At 41.4% G+C, this 27,778-nt stretch overlaps 2 protein-coding genes across 2 annotated transcripts in view; both read right to left on the reverse strand.

Annotated features, from left to right (window-relative positions):
- The window catches only part of Il20rb (interleukin 20 receptor subunit beta), a 26,411-nt gene extending 11,450 nt beyond the window's left edge, over nucleotides 1-14,961 (reverse strand). The window contains exons 1-3 of the mRNA XM_055629812.1: nucleotides 14,400-14,961; nucleotides 6,141-6,267; nucleotides 4,368-4,558 (exon numbers count right to left, since the gene is read on the reverse strand). Coding sequence (XP_055485787.1) covers nucleotides 4,368-4,558; nucleotides 6,141-6,267; nucleotides 14,400-14,472 — 391 coding nt within the window. The 5' untranslated portion in view covers nucleotides 14,473-14,961. The remainder of the gene's footprint in view (nucleotides 1-4,367; nucleotides 4,559-6,140; nucleotides 6,268-14,399) is intronic.
- Nucleotides 14,962-15,401: 440 nt separating this feature from the next.
- Nck1 (NCK adaptor protein 1) overlaps nucleotides 15,402-27,778 on the reverse strand; it is a 57,124-nt gene continuing 44,747 nt past the window's right edge. The window contains exons 3-4 of the mRNA XM_055629749.1: nucleotides 26,483-27,195; nucleotides 15,402-23,835 (exon numbers count right to left, since the gene is read on the reverse strand). Coding sequence (XP_055485724.1) covers nucleotides 23,641-23,835; nucleotides 26,483-27,195 — 908 coding nt within the window. The 3' untranslated portion in view covers nucleotides 15,402-23,640. The remainder of the gene's footprint in view (nucleotides 23,836-26,482; nucleotides 27,196-27,778) is intronic.

Below are 27,778 nucleotides of genomic sequence, written 5' to 3' on the forward strand. Positions count from 1 at the left end.
GTGTGTGTGTGTGTGTGTGTGTGTGTGTGTGTGTGTGTGTGTGTGTGCAGGCTCATGCACATGCATTTCCATGTGAAACACAGAGGCCAATTCTCTCCTTCTACCAGGTGGGTCCTGGGAATCGAACTCTGGTCATCATGTTTGCCAGCAGTCGCCTTTGTTTGCTGAGCCATCTTGGCAGCCCTCATAAAATGCTTTTTGAATGATGACTGAGTGGAAAACAAATGACACTTACTACAACTCATCTTTTTATTCCAAGGTCATCTGTTCCTTCTCTGGGAGCACAGCTCAGGAGGAGGGATGAAGGACTCAAGTAAACATTCTTGCTTTACCTCCCCTTTAAAGCGCGTGCCCTGGTCTCCTCTCTCCATCACCCTGCCTCATTGCCCTTCATCTGTCTCATCTAGTGAGCAGGTGCTGTTCCTTGGTAGTTACTAAACACCTGCCTGACTCAGAAGGCTGCTGAGCGCAGCTGGCCTCGCCTTGGCCGCTCTGTGCATCCCTATTGTTCACACAGAGCACTGGCACATACTGGCATCTGGCACCTTGCAGACACCAACAAATCGGTACTTTGGGGGGGGGGCTGGGCCCTTCTATTCTTGGCCCAAGGAGTCTTACTCTCACATAAACACTGTCAGTGTGTCAGAAGCTTCTTACAAATTCTGACAATCAGTTCCAGAAACTACAGCCCAGGCACAAACACCTTCTTTCACATGGCAGGTTCCCAGAGAGGCCAGCAGCCCCTGGGGACAACCTTCCAGCCAAGAGGCCAAGAACAGTAGGGCCCACACAGGCTGCCTCCCTCCTTCAATATCCATCTAGAAACTGCAGGACCAGAAGGGCCCCTGTGATGGTTGGTATTGGCTTGGGAAGTAGAAAGGGAAGTGGTCATGAGCTAAATCCCTCCGCAGCACTGGGGTCGAGGGACATGGAGAAGAAAGGCTCCTACAGGGAGCAGTCACAGAGCGGATGTGTTTCTGTGTTTTCTCCCTTGCCGTCCTCATTGGAGAAAATGTCCCTGTGTCTGGTGAGCTATCCCTAGAAGAGACAAGAGGACTTGGGAAGTCAGACAGCCGGTCCTGACACAGCACCACTGCCGCTGTGATACCTGACGACAGACAAGGGCTGCCTCCACATACGAATGGAATCTGGGCCTCTGATTGCTATCTGTTTTTACCGAAATCTCAGTCTAGAGACTTTGGGAGCCCCGGCCTACACACTCTGTATACTTGTTTCTCTTGATCCACCCAGAAGCTTCAGAAGGTGAATGTTTTCCCCATGGTACATCGATATTAAGGGGCTTGCCCAGAGCCACACTACTAGCAGTCAGAATTAGAGCCCACTGTAGTTGCCATTTCTAACCTGCCCTGTTCATCATCTGAAGCAGGGAATCACAGGGAATCACATGACAATATCCTGGGCAGAATTTTAAGTTCCAAATAAGTGGATGCTCACACATCATTTAAATTGGACACCCCTGGACTGGCCCCAGACAGGTGGCCTTCAAGCTCCATATGATTATAACATGAAATTGAGGTGAAGAGTATCTGCCCTCTGCAAGGTTAAGAATAGGCGAGCTCCACAAGAGAACATTAACACAGGTTTTTCATGTGTCCGAGAAGCCAGAGTGGCCCTCTCAAAGGAAAAAGGCAGATGGAGTGTCCTTAAGAGATACAGCATGACTTTAATCCTGGCACTCAGCAGGTAAATCTCTGTGAATTCAAGGCCAGCCTGGTCTACAGAGTTCTAGGAGAGCCAAGGCTCCACAGAGAAAGCCTGTCCTGTCTTGAGAAACCAACACACACACACACCCACATATGCACACAGACATACAAAGAGAGACAGAGACAGACAGTCCTATCTATCTATCTATCCATCCGTCTGTCTATCTATCTATCTATCTATCTATCTATCCATTTTGAAACAGGGTTTCTCTGTGTAGCCATGGCTATCCTGCCTTTCGAGTGCTGGGATCACAGGCGTGCACCACCACTGCCCAGCACCCACAGGAATTTTTTATTACAATTTATTCACTTTGTATCCCAGCTGTAGCCCCTTCCCTTATCCCCTTCCAATCCTGCCCTCCCTCCCTTTTCTCCTCCCATGCCCCTTCCCCAGTCCACTGATAGGGGATGTCCTCCTCCCCTTCCATCTGACCCTAGCCTATCAGGTCTCATCAGGACTGGCTGCATTGCCTTCCTCTGTGGACTGCTAAGGCTGCTCCCCCCTCATGGGGAGGTGATTCAAGAGCCAGCCCATGAGTTCATGTCAGAGACAGCCCCTGTTCCCCTTACTAGGACACCCACTTGGACACTGAGCTGCCACGGGCTACATCTGTGCAGAGAGATTCTGTTCTCTTCAGCACATGTAAATTCCTATCCATCAGATTCCCTTGCAGCAAATCCTCTTCCTGTTTATTCTGGCCTCTTAAGCACACATTTTACTGCTCAGCCCCTCCCAAATAACTGCCGGCACTCCCTGATCTCCATCTGTCCTGGCCTTCCTTCCAGCAATAGCTGCCAGACCCCAGAGGAGTTCTTGGCTGGAGCTCCAGGCTCCAAGGGGCCAGAGGAAGTAGTGCTGGGTGCTGCCTGAAATCTGTGGGCAGAGGAAGAGCTGCAGTGTCCCCCAGTGCCCATGAGCCTCCAGGTGCCTGCAGTGGGCTCCTGCCACTTCAGCCAAGTCTTCCCAGTGTCTGGGACAGATGATTAGCAGAGAAGTCCACATTTTGCAACAAAAACCTTCTGGCATCCCATTCCAACAGCCCTAAGCTCCTCCTCTGCTCACTGGCTCTCAGCATTCCCAGGGCAACAATAATACTATTAACAACAATTGAGCGCTGTGGTAAGACTGGACCTCGCTGAGCACCGACATTTCATATGGTCCCCCTCAACATTTGCCATGAGGCAAAATATTGAATGCACAAAGCTGTCAGGTTCCAAGTTGGATTTGAACCAACCCTCATAACTCCTCAGGGCCAGTTTGGGATGCCTCACCATCTAAGCCCTCCTGACCTCCCCTCAACATCCTCTGTCCTCAGTAACTTGACTTGGCCCATTCCTGAACCCTAACTTCAAGCAGATCTTCTGCTGCATGAAGAAAATGGGCTGCTGAAGGACCTAGCATCCTGCCCACTCCCACCTCAGACAAGTATGTGTGGCAGCCATCATAACATTCTCAAGCACCACCTAAGGGCCTCCTTAGGCCTATCAGGAGCTTTCTGTTCCTTCTACCTGCCCAGCCACCTACTCGCATCCTTCCTCTGTCTACCTTTTAAACCCTGAGATTTCTGGGAGCCTAACATGAGTTCTTTATCCTCCCTACACTTTCCCTGCACATTCATATCTATCCAGGCGTAACTTTGTGTTGTGTGTTTGGCTTTCACCTCCAAGAGCTCCAGGGCCTGATTTCCAGCTGCTAGTTAGACATCCACAGCACACGATGCAGAGACCTCAGCTCCAAAACCACATAGACAAAGTGTCTCCTAGTCCTCCAGATCAGTTGCTCCTTTTGTGTTCTCTGCCTTGGACATTGTTCCCACCAGCCCTTGTAAGAAGCTAGATTCTGTCTTCCCATTCCATCCTAATAACCAGTCCTCAAGCTCTGGCCATTTTAAGTGCATGCAGCCATGTCTCCTGAATTCATTCACTCCGCCACTCCCCATCTGCTCTGCTACTCTAAAGTCCAGAACCCATCTTGGCATGGCTGGAAGGCAACAATCTTCTCATTCTTTCTTTGCCCTGCAGCCTTATCCTATTCCAGGTCACTTTCCCTCAGTGGCCACAGGGGTTGTTATATAAGAAAGACATGGCCCAGATTCTGTCTTCTTCCATTGCTCCCACATACTTATTTATGACTTAGTCAAGCTTCACTATAGGGTCAGCTGCTAGTCTACCCCAATGCCCATTCAGGTCTCAACTTATTCCAAACACACACACCCTCTTACACTCCAGCCATGGCATGCACCCAGCCATATTTGGCCCCTTATCTGCATCCTTCTCTTCCCTTTCAATCATTTTCCAGTTATAATTACAAAAGAAAAAGTGATTTGCCAGCAACCGCAGAGAAGAGCTATTTCTAGTAGCTGTTAAACGACAGATGTTTTTAAACAACGAAGCTGCTCTCAACAGTATGGGGTTAACGAGGCTCCAGGTGGGAGAGGCATTAAGAATCCTAGTGCTGATGCTAGAATGAGGACAGTCAGGACTGACTCCCAAAGTGGGGCAAGAGAAAGACAGCACGTGAGAAAGTCAGCAATTTTAAAAACATGTCAGTAAGGGTAGTTTGCGTTTATAAGTACACCTGTTATTTTGATGCTGAACATTTAAGTAAAACTTCCTAAAAGGGCAGGAGGGGGCGTGCCTTACTTGAGTTTCGATTAAAGGGGTGCTCCAGGGTGCTCCAGGCTGAAGTCTGTGAGGCCAGCATGGCCCTGACCCGGAAGTTATATGGTACTGTGGCAGTGACGTCGTCAGTGACGTCACACTCCAGACCTTTGGTAGGTGAGCACTGGCTGCTGGGGATCCAGATGTGGCTCATGTACAGGCTTTCATACTCCCTGACGGAGGAGAGGAAGTCACAGAGTCATAACACACCCTTTGACGAAGACCCAAAGACGGTTGTAACTAGCTTGATTCTGTTCTTGGTCAGCAGAACAAGCATTCTCTCCCCAGCTCCAGATCCTCCATTTGCTTCCCACCCTAAACACCACTCTCCTTGATTCCTCAGAAATCTGAGCATAAGCCTCAATCTGTCCATGTCTTCCTACATCCAAAGCCACCACCCTCATGTCTGCCAACATGCCTTGCCTCGCTGGCAAGACTATGATGTGTCTGTCCCTAATGGCTGCCTGTGACGCTCTGGCCTTCTCTCATCCTGCCCTCTAGATGTTGCTCCTACCCTACTGATTCCTTGCTCACTCCTTCAAAATGCTGATGGTCTCTTTTTGCCTAGGGCCTCTACCTCGATGTTTTCTATCTCAAATGTACTGTTTTGGCAGTCTCACAGGCATGGCATAAATATCACCTCCTACAGAGGTTGCCACCTAAGAGGAGCTGCAAACTCAACTCCTTTGCATCAGCCCTAACAGCTTCCTATCAGAACTCAAAACTCAGGATTTGGCTCAGAGCTCTGCTGCCCAATAGAACTTTTTGTGATGATAGGAATGTTTTGCATCAGTGTTGTTTGGTGCTGGTAGTCACTGGCCCCTTGGGGATATAGAATAGGTGAAAAGGAAAGAATGGAAACGTTCCAATTTCGTTTAAACTTTACTAGCTACTAGTAGCTAGTGGCTGCAAAGATTCTTCATCTTTATCATTCTACATTTGTATTTAGTATCTTTCTTCTAGAAGCTAGTTTCCCTGTATCTAGAAATGTGAATTTTTGTAACCCAGAGGCTAGAAGAATGTCCACACGTGTAGACCTCTATTTGTGCTTGTTGTGTTAATCCTGAGATTCACAAGAGAAACACCAGTTCCACAATTCTGAGGCAAATTTGAAGCAAGCTTTAATTGAATACTGACCAGAATGGGCTTTGGTCAGGATGACTCCCCAGAATTCATCGATGAGTGCATGTTGCAGAGGCTTTTAAAAACAAACCCATGTGGCCACCATATTTTCCTATGCATTCTCGTTGTTTTCCAAGAACTACAACTCCTATTATCTCAGGATGTTACCTGGTCCGTGGGCAGATGGGGCTCACAGTTTAACCTTGGGTCTTACAATTTCTAATGAAGTATGGTGAGCACTAACTCTGCCAGTCACTTCTCAGCAACCACTAGTGCTTAGACAGCTAGAAAAAACTTGAACCAAAGTAACCCCTGGGCCAGCTGAACTTGAGGGTCAGAACATATTTGGGCTTCTAGTCCAAGTTAGTCAAGAAAACTATGACCTCTTACACCCCAAAGGGTCAGGATCTTCAGATTTGTCCATTCTAAGTCAGGACCAAACTCAACAGACAGTTTGCTTATTGTTTAAAACAGGTACAGCAAAATGTATTTGGTTCTCCCATATCCATTTACAACAAGCGGTGGACTGGGAAAAACATTTATTCCTGAGGCCCAAGGTCTCCCTGAGTAGATAAGGAAGGGCTATCCCTCTCAGAAGTGCCGTCTAAGGAAGAAAAACCAAATCCAACTCACCCCTGGTACTCCACAGAATAGAATACTGTCTCCCCAGGCTGGGACACGGGGCTCCACATCAAGAGATGCTTCATGTTGGTTGACTGCACAGAGAAGTTCTGTGGGGCAGGCAGAACGAACACTCCATCTGGGATGAAATTAAGTAGAGAAGCTGACCTCTGAGTGACAGTGAGAGCCAGCATAGCAAAGAGCCTCACAGGTTCATGATCAGCAAGTGGTTTCATCACACCTGTACCTTTGTGACAACGTGGCCTATTTAATGGATAAGCGTTAGCAAACATTGCTCATATTCTATATAGGCCCTTACTAGATTGTTACGGAACTATGCCATTTAATTTTCTTCTTTTTCTACTTCCTTTCTTCCTTTCTTTTTTGTCTGCTTGTTTTTGGAGACAGGGTCTCTCTGTGTAGTCATGGCTGTCCTCAAACTCAGACTTGTGAGTGCCTCACAAGTACTGGGATTAAAGGCTTGCACCACTATGGGCAGCTTTTCATGACCCTACTGAGTGTAAGAACCATAATTTTCCCCATTATACAAACAAACAAACAGAGGTATACTATTTGGTTGCTTTGTTTTGTTTTGTTTCAAGACAGGGTTTTTCTGTGTAGACTTGGAACTGTGTCCTGGAACTTGCTCTCTAGACTAGGTTGGCCTTGAACTCAAGAGATCCACCTACTTCTGCTAGGATTAACGGTGTGTGTCACCACTAGGGGGAATGAATCTTTTTTATTTAATAAATTATTATCCGTGTATATGCTCATGTATGTGTACGAGTGTGAATCTGCATACGCCATGGTGTATGGATGGATGTGAGAGGACAACTTTAGGGTTCTCTCTCCTTACACCAATGGGAATCAGGTTCAAACATGGGTCTTTAGGTTTTCATGAAAGTACCTTTATTCAGTGAACCATCTCACTGGCCCTATTTATTTTAACGAATATATAAAAAATTATACCCATTATATTTATGAATAACTATGTGGTGTTTTAACACATGTATGCAGTGTGTTACTTCAAATAAAAACAAGCCTATGTATCTCAAACATTCACTTTTTTTTAGTTAAAATTTTAAAAATAATTTAAAAAACAAAGCTTTCAAATATCCTATCTCTGAGCCTTTTGAAATACAATTTTTTTGTTTGTTTGAGACAGGGTTTCTCTGTGTAGCCTTGGCTGTCCTGGACTCACTCTGTAGACCAGGCTCACCTTGAACTCAGTGATCTGACTGCCTCTGCCTCCCTGAGTGCTGGGATTAAAGGTGTGCTGCTACCACACCCAGCTTTGAAATCATTTTTTCTACTCTACTGTGTAACAGGATACCAGAACAACCTCTGCCATCTAACTGTAACTTAGTAGCTGCTAACCAATCTTTGTACTGTCCTCTCTCTCTACCCACTACTCTCTCCAGCCTCTAGCTGCCACTGTCGTTCCATTCTAAACACACACAAGGTCAATTCTTTGATATCGCACCTATGAATTTGATTGTCTTTCTATGCCTGGTGTATTTCACCTAACATACTACCTTCCGGATCTTCTATGTCAGGCTTTTATGGCTGAACAGTATTCAGTTGATGGACAATCGAATTCATAGGTGAAATATCCAAGAATTAATCTCGTGTGTGTCTTGGCTTCTATAAACAGTCAGCAGAGGACTCAACACAGTTAAATTTTCCTTGGGATGTAGAGGGATAGCCTGGTCATATGATGGCTGCACTTTGAACATTTTGAGGAATTTCCACACTGCTTTCCATAAAGATTATAAAAGCTTACATTCTCAATAAGAGCGTTTACCAGCATTTGGCTCGTTTATTTTTAACTTTTTAATGAAAATCACTTATATTGTGGTCCTGTCAATGAGATCCCAGGAGTACATATCCTAGGTTCTCTTAGTGAGCTAATCCCCAGTCTGGGGTAAAGTGGTATCTTATTTTGGTTTTATTTTACTTCTCTGGAATGATTAATGATGTTGAACACTGCTTTCCATACTTGCTGGTCATTAGTATCGTGTACTTTTGAGAAATGTCTATTTAATTTTACTGTTCATTTTCAATCAGTTTATTCATTGACTTGCTAATGACTTCCTTATAGAGTCTAGATGGTAGTTTGATGCCAGACTGACCTGGATTCAGGCCTTGACTCACCCCTGAACTATGTTATCTTATGCATCCTGATAACCTGAGCCTCCTACTTCTTTGTGGCAAATTCACACCGGCTCTTACCAGTTCCTTATCATGGCTCTCTGCCATCCTTGGGCACTAAAACACATTAATTTAAGCCCAACTGGGGCACCATCAGCCAGGCGAGAAGCTCTGACTCAGGTCTACTGTAGATATAATGTAATAGAGACAAACAAACAAAACAGCTCAGAGACTCCAGCCTGGGAGGCCTAGAAGCCCACCACCCACCCAGGGCACGGGAAACTACTCATGAGGATCAAAGCATCGTGTCTAGAGTATATACACAGTGGCGCCACAGTGTGCATAGAACGAAAATGGCCAGCAAAGCTGCACCTGCCCTGATAGGGACCTCAGGCAGCCCAAAGCTCAGCCTTACCTATAGCCCTTGGGTACAGTACGGACCCTCTGCCACCATTCTTCTAGTATGTGCAGGAGAAAGAAACCTCAACCTAAAGTTCATGTATTATATAATAACGAACACAAATGGATCCTAACCATTATCTCACAAAGGATGACTATCTAGAATCCATAAAGAACACTCAAAACTTAAGAAATCAAACAACTAAAAGATAAAATGACAAAGCATGAAGAGACATTTCACCAAAGGAAATATACAGATAGCAAATAAGCACATGAAAAGATATTTAAAAGAGTTGGCTTGATGACTCAGTGGTTAGGGGCACTGGCTGCTCTTCCAAAGAACCTAGGTTCAATTCCCAGCACCTACATGGCACCTCATGACCACTGTTTAATTCCAGTTCCAGAGGATCCAATACCTTCTTCTAGCCTCCAAGGGCATTAGGAACACATGCAACCAAAACACCCATGCATGTATGTAAAAATTTTGTCTAGAGATGTTTAAATCATTTGCTATGAAGGAAATGCAAATTAATACCACAATGAGACAGCACGACACAATGAGACAGCTATCTCGATGGCATAGCTGTGTAGTTAAAGTTACAAAACTAAATTCTGGCAAGGAGAAGAGAAGATGGATCCCTCATATACGGTAGAAATGTAAATTGGTACATTAATTTTGAAAATAGTTTGGCAGATTTGTTGTTTTTTTTTTAACCAAATGTACAATTACTATCCAACTTAGCAGTTGTGATCTTAGGCATTTATCCTAGAGAAACAGAAATTTCTGCCACATTAAGATCCATATAGGAATGTTCAACATTGAACTAGAATTGGCCCAAATGTCTGTCAATAGGTGAGTGCTTAAGCAAAGGGTACCATGCAGATAACAAAAGGGGGCCATGAGCAAGGAGCCCAGGTGGCTGCCTGGGAAGACAAGGAAACAGACTGACCTCTTTGGCTTCTAGAACAGTGCTGCTAACAATATGATGTGATCCTATTCATAACTCAGCAGACAAGTTAACTTGGAAATTATTTCAGACCTTTAGCGGAGATGCACAGTAGCAGAGGGGGCTTTTGTATACCCTCATCCATCCCTCCATGTATTCAGCTGAAGTAGGATTATAAAATAAGACTGAGATAGTAACTACAGGATCACTAAGCTTCAGTCTTTATTCAATTCCACCAGTTTTTCCCCTTTCAGGCTGTTTTCTTTCTTCCAGGCACCAGTCCAGGATTCCCCATGTAGTTGTCATATCTAATTAGTCTCTTCCAGCCTGTTCTCCATTTCCCTCTGTCTTTTATGACCTTGACACTTCTGAAGAGCACTGAGTTGGTTGTTTTATAGATTTGTTCTCAGTTTGGTTGTCTGTTTTCACAGGGCTTACGTGAAACTATACATTTTAAATTTAGCCTGTTTTACTAGATGTCTTTGCAGCAGCAGCATCTTATACTTGGGAGACTTCCCTCAGACACAGAGTTCCAGAATGGTGCACCAATTCCTGTTCCTTTAGTATCTGACATGAATTTCTCAAAGGTTGATGAAAGTTTCCCCCATCCTAGTTTCCGGGGGGGAGACCAGTCTTAGGTTGTCCCTTTTATCATGTTAGCTGTAGACAGGTCTCAGCTATATGACTGCACCCTGAGAGAGGTGTTCAGGTCAGCACTGGTCAGCGTTCCAAATAGGCTCCAACATCTCTCTGGCCTTGGACCTCAAAGTAACATTCATGGCTCCCCAAACTCTAAGTGATGGCCTTCAGCCACTGCTTTTCCCTATGAAATCCAAACACAGTGAGTGGGGTCTCCAGCTGAGGATGTTGCTGGGTACCCCAATGCAACAAAGGTGTTAATAGCCTCCTCTTGGCCCTCTCAGGCAAGGTCTACCATGCATTCTTGCTGAGAGAATTCATTCCTATTCTATGTACTCTCTCTGCGTGCTTCACAACAGGGCAAGTCCAAGCAACTGGTTGCAAAATGTTTATAGATTTTGCCTTATACTCACAGGACGCGGTGTCAATATATGTAATTATCAGATGTTAATCTTGATCTGTACAGGTACCAATTTACTTACCTGTTGGAGTTAATAAACATACTGGGAGAAATATGTGAGAGTATGTAAATTCTTTTCAAGTTTCCATACATTAATTTTGACAGGTGTTGGTAGATAGTACTTTTAGCAATCACTGCAGTTAAGAGCTAAGTCTCTCTTAGTTGAATTGGGATTCTCCCATAAGGAAGAACCATTCTTCCTCCACTGTTTATTATGTGTTCAGTGATTTACTTATATGAATAGACTCTTAGGTACTGGATTTCATTTTATGGTTAAAATCCAGTATTACTATTATTCGTTATTCAGTTGTTTCAGCCATGAAAAGTCTTTCAGGTTGATTTTTGCGTCCATTTGGCTCATTGTCACTTACCTCCCACTCTTTTTCCATTCTATTTTTGTCAGTGGGCTTTGTTTTGTTTTTGAGACAGGATGGCTTCAAAATCAAAGAGATCCACCTGCCTCTGCTTCTGAGTGCTGGTGTTAAATGAATGCATCAGCCTTGTCGATAGGCTTCAAAATAATAACTTCAGGTCTATGAATTTCAAAGATAATGTAAACTCCAACCAGTGTTAACATCTTATGTAATCATGATACAGTTCTCAAAACTAAGGGGCACATGTGGGTCAATTATCATAACAAAATTCCAGACTTGATTTGGATTTTGCCAATTCTTCCACTTCCAAGACCCAACCCAATATACTATCCTACATTTAGGCCCTCATCCTATTTTAAGCACTTCTTGGCATACCACAAGATACTCCTGTCTCATCTTGCATTTTCCCTGTCCAGTCCTGTAAGCAGCCACTTCTCTAAAGAGCCCCACCCTGAGAATTTCAAAAATCCCAATGCCTAGGCAGCTTCCCAGATGAATCTAGAATCTCTGGCAGTGCAGCCTTGGCAGTTTTATTTGTCAAAGCTCCCCAAGTGACTCCAGTATTCATTTCGGACTGAGACGCTGATCTAGAGCATACTTCTGCAGGGTAAAGAATAGTTTGAAATGTGTTAAATCCTCAGATGTGTAGCATTGCCGTGTATTTTCGAGCAGGCTTTATGCTTGCAGTAAACAGAGGACAGTTTTGTTCACCTCTAATCAGCACCCAGTCCAGAGCCCTTCACAGAAAAGCTTAGAAACACTGAGTGAATGAAACTGAGCAAGTGAGCCATGCACATCTTGACTCCCATAAGGACTTAGCTTAGGCCTGGTGGTTCTCCTAATCTCTTAGCCATGTGTTTTGTTTTGTTTTGTTTTGTTTTGTTTTGTTTTGTTTTCCAAGGCAAGGTTTCTCTGAGTAGCCTTGCTGTTTTGGAACACTCTCTGTAGACCAGGCTGGCCTCGAACTCAGAGATCTGCCTGTCTCTGCCTCCCAAGCGTTGGAACTAAAGGTGTGCCTACCACCACTAACTGGCTCTTTCAGCCATCTTAGTACTTTTAGTTGCTCTAAGATTCATGTCTCCTAAAATCTTAGGTACAAGGGCGGCAGCAGGAAGGCAGTGCTCCACAAAGCCACTTGGCAAACTTTCCAGGCAGGAACTGTTGTATCTCTTCCTACCCCAGACCCCTCTAGTCATCTCTGTTTGTTTGGCTCCCCTTCCACCACCTTTTCCTCCAAGTCTTTAAGGTAAATGCATAATTCCTTCACTTTGTCACCCCTCCCTTTTTCTAGCCCACATCCCTGTCTCCCCTTCTTGTGCACAGAAGGGAAAGCACACTGACTCTGGAGCTGCTTAGTCAGAGTCCTGCCACAATTCCCCATTTATCAGATACCTGGACAAAGAACTGCATCTTCTTTGTACACAAGGTTCTTGACTCCTAGTGTAAAATGGGGATCATCACACCTGCCTTGCAGACTGAGGGAGATGAGTGAAGAACCTGCATTGCTAATCTAGAGCATACCTATGTATTCGGAAATGTTAGCCTTGTCTAATGGCAGTCTTACAATTCCATCTGCCTAAGCGTGAAGCAGGAGGATGGCAAGTTCAAGGCCTGCCTGGGTTACAGAGCAAGCTCAAGTCTACATAGAAAAATAAAATAAAATAAAAAGGCTCTGAGAATGCAGTTCAATAGTAAACCAACTGCATATGGTTGAAGGTTCAGTCTTAAGAGAGAAAAAGTAAGAGAGACGGAGGGAGGGAGGAAAACTAGAGGCAGGTAAGTGTGGCTGTCATTGTTGTTAGTAGTTAAGAATCAGTTTCCTTAATCACCCACTATTATTTGGAAGGGGCAAAGCAAGACAAATTTACTCATCTGCCCAGTGATCTAGTAAGCAACAGAAATTCATTCTGTATTTGCACATTTCACCTACAAAGTCCTAAGTAAATACTCAAAATTACATGAGAATAACCTTAGCTAAAGCAATTATTTTCTGACACCACCATTTGCATTACTAAAAGATAAGCATAATTAACATTTGGGGCAAGGGTGTTGAAGTCTTTAAAATTTTTTTGTATTGTCTACTTTTAACCCTTCAAAACTTCAAGGTGGTTGTTAGAAACATTTCACAGGTGGGAAAAATGAAGTTATGTGACCAGTGGCTATACTATTAAACCATGAACACACACACACACACAAGGTGGGGGGGTTGGACAGACAATGACACATTTGCCATGGCAAGTTTGTGGAGGTCAGAAGACAACTTGAGGAAGTTGATTCTCTCCTTCCACCACATGTGTTCTAAGGATAAAACTCAGCTTGTCAGGCTTGGCAACAAAGCACTTTTACCTACTGAATCATTTCAACAGCCCTAATTAGAAAACTGTAACAATAAAGGCCAAGGCAAGAAAGTAAGCATAGAATGTGTCAACCATGATGACAGCAAGGAGCCCTGCAATCTGTATTTGTTTCCTAAAAGTAGTGAGAAAAAGCCTCCACTAAATATCGGGAGAGACCTGAATACACAAATGAGAAATAAGCAGTGTGGACAATGTTAGCTGAACCTTCAGAACCGTGAAGGTTTGGGGGTCAGGAATGCCATCCATTTCCCTGTGAGCTAAATACTGCCAAGTAGCTTCCGTACTGATTTGTTGCTTAAGTACTCAAGGCTCCCAATGACACCACAAAGCAACCAGTACCTTGGAGTATTAAAACTAAAAATTTCTCTTAAATACAGTTTGACTTGAGGAAACAGGAACAGGTTAGGAACACTGCAGTTTGGGAACAGTAATTACAAGGAGCCAGGAGTAGAAGAGAAAATTATGTAATCTTACTGGCAGAAAAAATGCCCCAAACCAAATCTTTTCAAAAATGATATGAAGTACCTTTTTCTGTAATGACCAAGAGCGAAATCTAATTTTTATAAATCTTATGCCCAATATGAAGCTTATAAATTGCCTTTTTGTGTCTGTCAGAATCTTTAATCATTTTAACTGCAACGTGGAAAATGATTGCAATAACTATATTTTAACCCTTCAAATATCAAATGAAATAAAGAGCAAAATGCATAGAACTCTGCATACAATGACATCTTTCTAGATTATTCTGTGGATATCAGGAGGAAATTTTCCAAACAGAATGCATGAAGATGGAGCTAAAAAGTAGACAAGTGGAGATGTGGAAGATGGAAATAAAAAGGTTTTTAGAAACAGACATTTTAATTCAACTCCAAACCCAGGAAAGTATGTCACCTTAACCTATATTCAAGGCCCAAACTAACAGGTATACTTAAATTCATTCCTACCTGTGAGAAAACCTGAGATTAAGCTGTAGAAAAGCCACATGACAGGACTTGTCCAGACTCTTTGCAGAACCATTGCGCTCGCCTGTTTGGTGTGAAGGTCTCTGACAAACTTAGTTTGCCCTGAAACATTGTTTCCTTTCGGAATGAAACTTTCTGTCCATCCTGGGCACCTTGCTTCAGGAAGAAGATGTTGGCGCTGAGGTCAGAGTTGCAATGAAGCTTGAGTTGTTCTGGAAAGAGAAGCTGGCCCAAATGCTCAGAATGGGCGGACTTTGCAGCACCCTCCTTTTTGCCCAAACCCAGATATTGCATCAAGGGGAGTGGCCTGCGAGAGTTCCAGAGAAATGATAACTGGGAACTTGAGACATCTGCCTGAGGGAGACATCTGGGCACACAGGCTCAGTTGTGGAAGGCCTTGGGTCTTCCCAAGTCAGTGTTCTGCCAAGATTATTTTCCCTACTCATCAAGTAGCTTCCTGTGCCAAGTACCTCTCTGCCCATTCATTCAAGCTGGGTGCTAATTAGCTCTGTTTGCTAATACATACTTCTGGAAAAGTAGAGAAGTGAAATGATTACTATCACTCCCGTATTCTGCAGCATTGGGGGTTGAGCCCAGGTCTTTGTGACAATAGCCACTTAGCTGCATGCCAACCCGCTGCCTCGGTTTTAAATATCATTTTACAAAAGGTAAAGAATTATAGTTTCATATTTGCAAGTCTGCAAAAAGAAAATCTAGAACATAATGAGGTAACAAAATTGGCATCTAGAGATGGAACAGAAAATGGAAATTAAAAACATGAACAAGATTCTTTACCAAGTATCTTTTAAAACTGATTATTGAATCCTGAGAATGTACTACTGAAAACTAGAACCAATTTTAAAACTTTGAAGGGATATCCTGTACCAGAAATTGGCCTCTTAAACTTCAGTTCCTTGAGGACTTTAAGAACTCCAATGTGCAAATTATAATGGTAAAATGAACACTGGTTTGAGAATGAACATAGTTTGTTGTTTGTTTTTTTTTTTAATAGAACATTTTTTTTGGTTCCAGTTTCTTAACTTACTTGCAAGAAAACTTTGGGACAGTCATTCATTGATTCATTCAACAAACATTCACTAGAAATTTACTATGTACAAAATCTGGAAATTCAACAGTTCTTATCCTGTAATGAAGAAGCATACAGAAATAACCATAGGTGCAATACAGAATCTGGTGAAAGAACCACTGGGTTACTGGAGTACTGAAGAGAAACGCCCAATCTACCCTATGGGATCCTAGAAGGCTTCCTGAGGAGACTGGCATGGAGTATTGTACTAAAACGGGGAAGCTACATCATGTTTACAAAAATCCTAAGTTTTGTACCAATAGCGAGCAAGGCTGGAGAGCACCTGGTGAGACATGGTCTGGAAAGCTTTCGGTGTTTTCTGAGGGGCTTCCATTTTATCCTGAGAGCAGTGAGTACTAAGGGTAGGGGTGTAAGCTCCGATCTGATGGTGGAATTCTCTGCATTTGAGCTGTAAAAACGTTCTGAGATAGCAAGGAAGGGGCAGACTAGAGGGAACTCTGGCAGGCATCTAGGTGAGAGATACTGTCAGCCTATGCTAGGTTTCCCATGTCTGTGGGAAGAAACAAAAACTTCCAGATTCAGGGCTTGGTAGAATAGCAGCTCCTGCAGACTGATGGATTGGGAGGGGCAGGGAAGGGAGCCAAACACGACTTTCCAGTTCTGGTTTGGGTAACTGTGTGGACAGCAAGACCTCAATGGAAAGAACAGAAAGAAGCCGAGTAGGGTGGCGTCAGGACAGGCAGGGGTAGAGGTCTGTAGAAAGAGGCTGCATGTGCTCAGCCTCACGCCCTTTGATTTGAAGCACTTACGGGAGCACTAACTCCCACTATGAAAATAGTCTCTCCAATCAACGTCAAGGAAACGGAAACCTTCCCCCGCCTACGGGGTGAGTTTGTGCAAAGAACATGTCCATTAAGGAGGGTGTGCAGACATATATCCATACCAGGAACTAGAAAAATAGGGGTTGGGGGAAGGAGGCAGCTCAGAGAAGCGGAGCCAGTACAAATTATAGTTCTGACAACAATGAAGCATGATGTCGAGGCAGAGTGCAAAAGAGAGTCCCCAGTGAGTTAATTGTTGAAAAATGTCCCTTGGATGTAATAACTGGAAAGTCTTTGTAATCCCAGCAAGAGGAGTTCCTGCGGAAACCTTGGATCAGAACCCAGATCATTGTGGACTGAAAACTAAATGGAAAAAGCAATGAACATTTGATGCAGAGAAGGAAAACAATTCCATCAGCCTTACGTTACTTTTTCATCTACAAAGTAAATAGAGTAATGTGAAATAGTTGTGGGAATCAAGAATGGGGACAGGAAATCCAGCAGAAATATGGCGAAATCCAACTTCACTTAACTGCTTCCCAGTTAAGACTAAAAGGGGTGTGACCCATGAAATTAACAAAGGTTTAGAGAATACACAGGAAATGGGCCTCAAAATGAAATTCCAAGAATATACCCATCTTTGTTAGAATAGAAGGGGTTAGACTGAGCTCATGATTCAGCAATCCAGATAGAGCAACTTAAGCAAAGCATGAAATAGAAAGTTCGAGCATACTTAGTGAATAAGAAGATAAAAAAGAAAAGGTAGAAAAAAATGCAATCAAGAGGTTAGACTCTCACACAGCTGGCTTGCGGAGCAGTCTGCCACCAAGCAACGGGGTCATAAAATTCCTAGTTCTGCTTGGCATGAGTCTATACCAAGACTGGCCAGCCAAACATTACCACCCTGACAGACATCTGCCTATCTTTCATAAGCAACTACAGGGAGTCAGTCCCAAACTCAAACACACCTATGGGCAGTAAGAAGTAATACCATCAGCCTAACCTAGCCTTGAATTACTTTCTCTCAAGCTCCAGTCACCAACCAGTAAGAAAGCCAGATATCTGCTCTGCCTGAACCATTACACTAGATGAGGACTTCTTGACAGCAATGTCTTATTTGCTCAATTCTCCTGATACTCCTGGCTCTGTTCTTGCTTCTATTGTCAACTCTCTTCCTATTCTATCTCATCAGCCGGTTGATTGTCTATGCAACACACTCAAACCAAACTATCCTTTATCCTGTTGCATGTTGTAGTTGTTTTTTGTTGTTGACACAAGGGCTCAAAGAGCCAATATTGGCCTCAAATTCACTATGTAGCCAAATTTGTGGACAATCTTTAATTCCCTGATCCTCTTGACTCCATCCCTGAAGTGCTGGGATTAGTGTACATCAACATGCATGGTTTATATGGTGCTAGAAATCAAACCCAGAGGTTTGTGCATACGAGGCACCACTCTGATTCTAGTAACTGTTCTAAATCCCCAGCTCTGTTGTATGCATTTCTGGGATTAATTTTCTGCAGAATTGGAAGGTCATTCAGGTCTGCAGAACTGTCGAGTGGATAGATAAGTGGGTTGTCTAAAAATCTTAAATCTTTGATATTTAATTTTGTTAGGGGAAACCAGGACTTTATGAAAAGGTAAGGAGAGGAAACGAGGTAGAAGGAAAAATTTGGTGGCCATTCTTTCCACCCCCAATCTAAGGCTCACTCTTCAGACTGTGAAAGAGTCCAGGCACAGGCCAAATGGTCAATTACTTTACTCTCTTTGTAATATTCCCTTACTGTTTGCATTACAAGATCCCCATATATTTTGCCTGTGTTTAAGTATATCTGACATTTAATTCTCATTTCTTTTTCCTAAACAGTGGAATTCCTTTTAGACTGTTTCCAACGCGTCTCCTCTAGCTGTAATGTCTACACTTCCAAACTCCAGTTTTCAGAGCTCTTGCATGCCTTGTAAACTTCCTCTGAGAGGCTAGCAAAATGGTTCGGTGGGTAACAGCATCAGCTGCTCTTCCAGAGGATCTGGGTTCAATTTCCAGCCTCAGAATGGTGGCTTACAACCTTCTCCAATCCTCAGGGATCTGATGCCCTGGGCCTCCCTCCAAGGGCACTAACATACACGCAGGCCAAATACTTATACACATTAACAAAATAATAAGAGTTAAAAAGTAAAACACATATACCCCCCCCAAAACAAAACAAAAAAACCTCTCTTTGAACACAGTCATTTCAATCTACTGATGGTCTTCAAGAAATTAATATCTTGGAATTAACATCTTAAAACCTTGAAATCTCTAACACTGTCATCTTCCCGGTTTCTAGGAAACATTACCCAGTAACTTTTATTAAGATGGAGAATTGGGTTTTATTCTGAACAGCCCCTTGTAGTTAAAAGCTCCAAACTTAAATAAAACAAATACCACTTTAAAACTTTTAAAAACCAGAAACAATGCTTTGCAAGTAAATATCTACATGGCAGTCTAATACTTCTGGCTGGTGCTTTTCAGTCACTTAAGCGGAGCCCACATCTATGTCAATTTTGCCAGAGACCCTCGTCTGCCCTGTTAGCATCTGCCACCCTGTGCTGCAGCTTCATCCACTTGTCTTCTCTATGTAGACATTGTGTCCCTAGAATACACATTTCAGAAAAGCTTTGTTTTTGTTTTTTCATTCCATTTCTGGGTGAGAACAGCCTCAAGCCTGAGCAACGAAGAACCAACTTAAAAAGTAGAATTGTTTTAGGGTAAGATGAGAGGAAGAGAGAGGAAGGCCCCATCTCCCTAAATCTTCACCACTTTCCAAAAGTGCTACAGATGGGAAACAAGAACTTAATACATGCTTTGAGGGACATGCAAGAACAAGCTATAGCAACAGTTCAAAACTAAAATTTTCATCTTGAAACCAACCAATTATACCTCAATGAAATCAGAATTTGTTCTATCTACAGTTTAGAAAGCATACATTTGACATCATTTGCTCTAGACAAGCTATGCTTACTCATGAGTTACTAGTTTCTTCTGTGTTCAAAATTATCCCAACTATTACTGTGTTTAGCCTATATTTAGACAACATAAGTCTTTTTCTGGAATCCATCTTTTAGATATATATATTAAGATTTATTATGTATACAATGATCTGCCTGCATGTGTGCTCGTACACCAGAAGAGGGCACCAGATCTCATTACAGATGGCTGTGAGCCACCATGTGGGTGCAGGGAATTGAACTCAGGACCTCTGGAAGAGCAGCTAATGCTCTTAACCTCTGAGCCATCTCTCCAGCCCCTGGAATCCATCTTTTTGTTTCGACAATTTTCCAGCGTCACATACCTGCACATTCATTAAGATGTATCTGAGCCCAAAAGTTGGTTGAAAACATCTTTTGCCCAACATGTCTTAGATACTACTTCAAACTGTTACTTATATTTTGTTTTCCCATTTAGGTTGTCAATGAGGTACAAGAGAAGAGAAAACCTTGGTAGCAAAAAAAATTTCTAACAATGAATGCAGCTTTCCTTGTGCTGTAAACTTATGTAACCTGAGTAGAAACATTTAAAATCAGAGTTGGTTGAGCACTTTCCTAACATGCATGAGGCACCTGTTGCACTGATCAGCACTACAAAGATAAATGGATCAACTAACCTGTTCCTGCTAAGCTACTGGAGGCATTAAGCCAATTCTGAAACTGGTAAAATCAAGTGTTCTAGCGGGGAAGGGGACTCTTAATTTGGTTTAAAACCCTTCTGTGTATATAGCCAAAGATAATCAAACTCTTCCTCTACAACTTCAGCAAGCACAGTTCATTTTCTATTTCAAGTCCACAAGTCTTGGCAAAACACACACTTTCAGGTCTAGTTTACTCCTGTAAGTAAACTAGAAATGCACATGTAACAGCAAGAAGTTAGGGCATGAGGTGTGGATTTGGGCTGCTTGTTTTGCTCTCTGCTGTATTTTAAATACAGCAGAACTGGCTGAACACCAACAGAATGAGCATATATATCTACCTTGCTAAAGAATCAATTTGTTTTTTAAATCCATTGGATGTGACTTAGAAAATGATACTGTCTTATGTTGAACAAAACTCAAGGAGTGAGCACAGTTGTGAAGACCTATAAAACAGATACAAAGGTTTCTTGTCTTGTAGTTAAGTATTAAAATGGAAAAGCAAATCTACACTCTGATTTGGATGCCAGAACTGTTTCTGAAAAATGGCCATTTCATATTCAAAGCCAAAAATTCTCCATACAACAGGAAAAACATGGAGAAACAATAAACATGGCTACACTTTATGGGTTAAGAGTTGGGAAAGACTTTGTTACTCTGAATCTCTTTCACCATCCACATCAGGTTCCAGCTGACTGTTTACTTGGGAATTCAACTCACATTGTCAGCTTATTTTTATGGGAAACCATAAATTACAACACTATCTGAAATCTCCTGTTTTAAGTGTTGTCAAGTTGAATACTACACAAGTTGAACAATACTTCTGTATTTGGCTGCACCACGAACAAGGCACCATCAACGGGTAAAATTCTACAGTTTTTGACAAGGGGAGGGTCACATCAGGAGATGATGACTTTTCCTAATTCACATAAAGGCATCTCATAGGCTATATTTTTGCAACCTCTAGATTATGTGGCAGTGCATTAGAACTGGATATAATTTGCATGCAATGTATTTATAAGCATGTCCTAATAACCTAAGTTCGTCACTGCTACGTTACTCTGGCAATATGCTCAGTTTCCGTTTTTTGTTTGGTGGCCTCGGGATAGCACCCAGGGTTCACTCATGCTCTGCTACAGAAATACAGTCCCACATATACACAGGTATTACTGAAGCACCTCCATTTACTATGAACTCTAGCTAAAACAGGATACATGCACCCCACTTTGGCACTACTCTAATGCTGCCATCCCAAAGTGTCTTGAGAAGGTACTCAGAGACCCCTCATGATCCTCCTGCCACAGCCTCTTCAGCAGCCAAATTATAGGTATATAATACGGGGCTGGGTATTTTGTATTTTGTTTAATGATGTCTTAGGTGTTTGTGTTAGCATGAAGTGATTGCATGCAATACATGTTATGAAAATATTCAACTCGTGACCCTAAGATTTATGACCAAATATAGCTTTTCTTTTTGTCACTAAACTTGCACATTCATAAAGTTGTCTAAGAACAAAACACCTCTTCCAAGATTTTACAGTTTTTATAGACATGAACCAGGCAGGATTAGAGGTGTGATGTATATTAATTTAGAAACTAATCATATATATATATGAAAACTTCTAAACATTGATTTCCCCAGGACCCACACAGAGAGTAGTGTGTCAAGACACACACAGAACTAGGTTGCGGGTGTTCCTAATACAAGTCTGTTACTATCTAGCTTTGTAACTATTTTCCAAGATTGTTTGAATTCCTAAGGAAATTGCTTCAAGTAAAATTCACGCTTATAATATAAACAGCCTTTGGTTGAAGAGATGGTTTAAGCTGAAGTACAAAGTAAAACAGCATACAGTTAATTTCGTTTCAGAGTTAGAATGTACAGATACTATTGGAGCACCTCCATTTTCTACAAACTCTAGCTACAACAGGATACATGCATTTCACTTCAGAGCTACTCCAAAGCTGCTTTCCCAAAGTATCAGCTGCGGGATAGAAAGTTTCCAGAAACAGCTGTGTCCATGATAAAAGTCTTATAAGCTCCTTTTTACAAAGGTCCAGTTTTGTGGCATGGCTGAGGCACACGAAGAGAAAGCAAAAATAAGTGTCATCAAATGTTAAAAATGTGTACTACCTACTCATTCTGCAAACCACTTTTAAACTGTTTCTCTTAATAATCATAATATTTTACAGCCCCAAAGGTATCCTATATAGCCTTTACTTACATTAAACCAATCTATTACCATTTACCTTAACAAAAGAGCCCTCAAAGACAAACATAAATGAAAAAGCTTTAAATGTTGACTGTACTTAGTGGAAGAGGCCAGGGCTGCCACCCAGTGGCAACATCAGCCTCCAAGTGATTTTAAGATTTAAATTAAATTTATACTACAATGAAAAAAATGAAATTTTACAGTCTTTACCATCTATAATTTTGGAATGTTATGTGTTTAAAACAGCAAAGAACAGCAATGTTCTTGTGTTCATGTGGTATTAAAGGCCTTTGTTACTTTGCTTAAATTTAAATTTTCAGAATGAGGAGGGAAAGTGTGACCAACAGAAGAGTCAATACTTTAGTCTTTCATTCATATACACAAAGTATTAGACGGCAGATACAAATTTTAAATAATACACTTTACCTAGCTATAGCACATTTACTCTACAGTACATCATTTCAGAGACCCAGGAAAGGAAACTAAGAGATAAGGAGGGGATAGGAAAATCACTCAGTGTCAGGGCATCTGCTTATCATGTCTGTGAAACCTTAGGTTCAATATGCAACAGTATAAAAAAATATATATTTTTTCCAGCGAATCAGATATTGGGTAGGGGGTAAGGAAGCGAAAAGTTGAAAACTTTTTCTAAAAGAATTACTGATGTTGAGAGAGGAAAAAAATTACACATCTCATTGTCTACTGTTTTCTACAAATTTGACCATGACTTACTTCACAGTGCCATAAATAGAGCATGATCTAGAAGCATCCATTCCATTTCAACAGCTAACTGTCAGAGACTTCTTTACTCGAATAATCAAGGGAAGGGGGAAAAACTGCTCTCTAAATTCTTAAATTGTTGTTTAAATAGCTATAAATTATGTTTTCTAACCTAAATCAAGTTTCTTTTGAATACAATAAATGGATATTTTTAAATGAAGGCACAAACAACATACTTGATATTTACAATGGCTTGTGACAGATACAATATCTGAAAATAATTTCTAATTTACTGTTTATTATTGCTATTTAGTCACAGAAAAAATTAATACTTTACAAGAAATGTACTTTAGCTTATGTCATATAGATATAATTTTATGAGAAGAGGAACTATGGAAGAACAGGATGTCCTTAGAAGGAAATAAAGAAACAGCAATAAAAGAATTCTTCCATATAAAGATTTTTTTAACTGAATTATTCTTTTTCAGACTAGAAAACCTTAACTATTAGGAGGAAGGCGAAAAATAGCAATGACGACGGTAAGATAGAAAGCCAAGAATAAAGAATTCTTCTATATAGATGCACTGCATATGTAGCATATATGGGCTGTTATAACAAAAATACTCATGTATTATAATCAATTCTCATACAGTTAGAGACAGCACTTTCCAAGCAAGTATAATTCGCCTGACACTTTCTCAGTCTTCAGTTACATGACGAGTTAAAGCTGTGTAGCAGTCACTGCTGATGAGCAGTATCAAGACAAATGCTTGACGAGATATAATTTTTCTCCTTGTTCACTTGTAAAGATAGGTGCTTTTTTGTAATGTTCTACAAGCTCCTCCATGGTGCTGAATTTCCGCTGCCCAATGCAGTAAACAGTCTCTTTCAGCTGGACTTTAAAATGCTTGTTTTTCCCTTGTGCTTTTAGTGATACCGAGAAGTCATTTGGCTAAAAGAGAAAGAAGGAAGGGGAGGTAAACATTTTGAAAGTCACATATCAGAATGTAAAATAAAACAACCGCTAAAACCTGGACATTTACTAAGACACTATGCTATTTACACACTCCCTTTCGTCCTTAAAATTAACCTTTTTTATGAAATGAGAGTAACGAGGCTCAGAAAGCACGGCTCTAGGAGCCCTCACCTGATGACAGGATGCTAGCTTCTCTCAACAGTTACCCATAGTGCCTACACAGCACACACAGAAAAGTCTGTCGTCAGCTTTCAAAGGCACCTGAGCAAATACCAGACTTCTACTCCACGCTCTCTCAGTTCAGCATGGACAGTAACTGACTTACATTACACTCTCAATTTTCAAAAAATGAAGAACAAATAAGAATTCAACTAAATTGTAATGAAAGATGACAAGCACAAATTCCTACAAAGGCCAAAAGAGAAAAGTAAGAAAGATGGAGAGAAAAGAGGGTGTGGCCAGCCTAATACTATTCACCTATGATGGCTGCTTTGTAGGCATAAACCCATGTGGACTGGTCATTTTGTTTTTAATCACCTTTATTTATGTGTATGGGTGTTTTGCCTGCATGTATGTCCACTGCTCATGGAGGCCAGAATGAGGTATTGGATCCCCTGAAACTAGGTCCTTTGAAAAAGCAATCAGTGCTCCTATCATTGGGCCGTCTCTCCAGCATGTTCTCTCAATTTTAAAGAGAAATCTGAAGCCCACATTTTTAAAAGATGTTTTTACTACTTTTTAAATTTTGTGTATGATTGTATGCCTGTGTGTGGGTCTATGTACACTCGTGCAGATAGATGTTCAAAGGAGGCACCAGACTCCCCTGAGAGCTGGAGCTACAGGAGGCTGTAAGCTACCTGGCACAATGCTGGGCACTGAACTATGGTCCTTTGGAAGAACAGCAAGGACTTTTAATTGCTAAGCCATCTCTTCAGCCCTAACGTCTGGAATTTTATAAATTCTTCACTATTTAAATATTGGCGATGACTTAGAAAGATTTTTAGTTATGCAGACCAAACAAAAAAAACATGTTCAAGATCTCAAGCTGAAAAATAACACTACTGAAAATAATCATATATTTTGGCTAGCATTTACCCAAAAGACAAAGAACATCCTGTATTTAAATTTCTTTCTTTCCTAACTAGATGGTTGGTGGTAGCTGCAACTGTTGGTTTAAACATACTTCTGAACAATCTGTCAAGCCATAAACAGTGCCTTTAAATGGTGCTGCACGTAAAAATGAACTCCACTATTCTTCTTAACAACCATCTGAGGGAGGGGAGGAGGGAGGGGCTTATGGGGGGATACAAAGTGAATAAAGTATAATTAAAAACAAACAAACAAAAACAACCATCTGTCTCCTGAGAGGTTAAAGGCCTCATTACCCCAACTTCACATCAGAAACTTCAATTCATCTCAGTCTCATTACACACCACCTTCTTTCTTTCAAACTTTTGTACAATGCACTCACAGAAAGCCAGTATTAATCATGATTTGATAAGCAGAAAATGGTATCATTCATCAGAAAAAAAAAAACAAATTTTAAGAAATATAAGAACCATCAAATTTTAACATAAAAGCAACACTAAAAAGAGACTAATATCTATGTTATTTTTCAGTTTGTATGATTTTATTGTTGAGCTGGTTCTACAACATAATTTACCTTTTACTGAAAATATATTTCAAATGGTGCTAAACAGGTTGTTGAGGTGAATAAAGCTATTGTGTAAGGTATGGTGTTGTACACCTTTAACCCCTGCACTGGCAAGAACAGAGGCAGAGGGTCTCTGGGTTCAAGGCTAGCCTAGACTACCTACAAAATGAGTTTCAGGGTAGCTAGGGCTACATAGTTAGCCACTGTCCTTATGAAAGAAAAGAAGGGGAGGGGAGAGGGGGAGAGGAAAAGAGAAAGGAAAATGAGGGAAGAGGAGGGGAGGGGAAATAGAGAAAGAAAAAAAGAGAGGGAAGGAGGGAGGGAGGGAGAGGGAAAGAAGGAAGGAAGGAAGGAAGGAAGGAAGGAAGGAAGGAAGGAAGGAAGGAAGGAAGGAAGGAAGGAAGCCAGGCGTGGTGGCATGCCTGAAATCCCAGCACTCTGGGAGGCAGAGGCAGGCGGATCTCGATGAGTTTGAGACCAGCCTGGTCTACAAAGCGAGTCCAAGACAGCCATGGCTACAAAGAGAACCCTGTCTCAAAAAACAAAAGCAAAACGAAATAAAAAACCAATATATGAAGACACATAATTTTTTTTTATAGTCAGTGACTTCCCGTAAGGATTACAATGACTATATTCTTAGATATTAGATATTAGTAGCATTTTAATTTGTATTGTCTACTCTCAAGGAAGAAACCAATGCTCAGTTTGCCCCCCATTTTTAAGTTTAATGGGACAGAAATATTCCAAAAATACAAAATCAATAAAACTAAAGAAAGCCCACTAATATAGCATATTCATTGCTCAGTTATCTTATTCAAAACAGGAATACTGGAAAAAACACTATCTATGATCATGTCCTTCCCACCTTACAACTTAGTTAGGTTTAAGGAAACTGGCCATTCAACCTATTCAACCTTATTTTTGAATGCTTGGAGCTCTATTTCCATTTACCTTTGAAAATCAACTTACCGAAGATTCACTATCACGAATGAGGAAGTCTCCTTCATGTCCCCTTTCATTCAATGCCATTTCTGCTTGGTGCCTGGTAACTTTGCCATAATACCAAGGATTGCCAGCAAACTTCCCAGTGAGTGAAGGCCTAATATAATCACACTGTGGAGGTGATGGTTCCAAACCTGAAGTTAATGGATTATTCTGCATAATGGTAACATAGTTTTTGGGCACCAGGCCAACCATACCATTGGTTTTCCTGCATTTCCACCACTCTGGGTCATTTTCCGGCTTTTCAATAACATCCATTACATCACCTTTCTCAAAATTGAGTTCTTCATCATTGGATGAGCTGAATGGGTAAAGAGCCTGTACGACGTGCAATACTTGGCCTGTATTTAGGTTATTGACAACTGCTGCTAATTTCTCTGACAGAGAACCTACATGGTCACCCAAAGGACTGTCACCTTCTTCAGTTACATAGTTTGAAGGAAACCATCCAATTTGTCCATTGTAGCTGCCACGCCACCACCCATCACTGCATTTCTCCATGACGATCACCTTGGTCCCTTTTATCAATGACAATTCATCCTCTCTCTCAGCCATGTAGTTAAATTTCACAAAAGCAGGCATGTTGAGGTCATAGAGACGTTCTCCTGGATCAACAAAGCTATCATCAGCAGGAGATGCAGTGTCTGGAACGCTAGGTTTTCTTTTCACTTTTCCAATGCCTGTTTAAATAAAGAGGCGGCAGTAAGACTATAGCTTCAACCCAGTGCACTTACCCCAAGCCTCCAAATGTAAGGAAAAAACAACAACAACAAAAAAACCAAAAAAAAAAAAAACAAAAAAAAAAAAACCCTGTGAAATGATGGAATCATCTTTTGGAAAATGAAATAGCAGTTCTTTTTCCATAACCAAAACAAATAAAATGTCACACGTCAGTCATGTGATACTTTATCTTCTTTTCTCCTGCCAAACTCATGAAGTAACTGCATGATAATAAAGTTGCCATGTTGAATTTTTTTCTTAAGTGTTAATATAGTTTATTTCATAGCTACAATTAAGAACACAAACACTCCAGTAACCCCATACTTGACATCTTGGTTTATTAACCTAGATTTTGTAATTAGCTATATAAAAATGAAACAACTATTTAAATCACTACATAAAATTTTATCTGGGTAATCTCATTTGCTAATTTTTTAAGTTTCCAAAGCCAGATCACTCTATGACTATGTCTATTTTAAAATAATGCAATTTTTTACTCAATTGTTTCCCGTCACCCCAACACACATGCAACCTCTCAAAGGG

This window comes from Psammomys obesus, unplaced genomic scaffold (genome assembly GCF_907164565.1).
Source record: "Psammomys obesus unplaced genomic scaffold, mPsaObe1.curated_primary_1811, whole genome shotgun sequence".
Classification (NCBI taxonomy): Eukaryota; Metazoa; Chordata; class Mammalia; order Rodentia; family Muridae; genus Psammomys; species Psammomys obesus.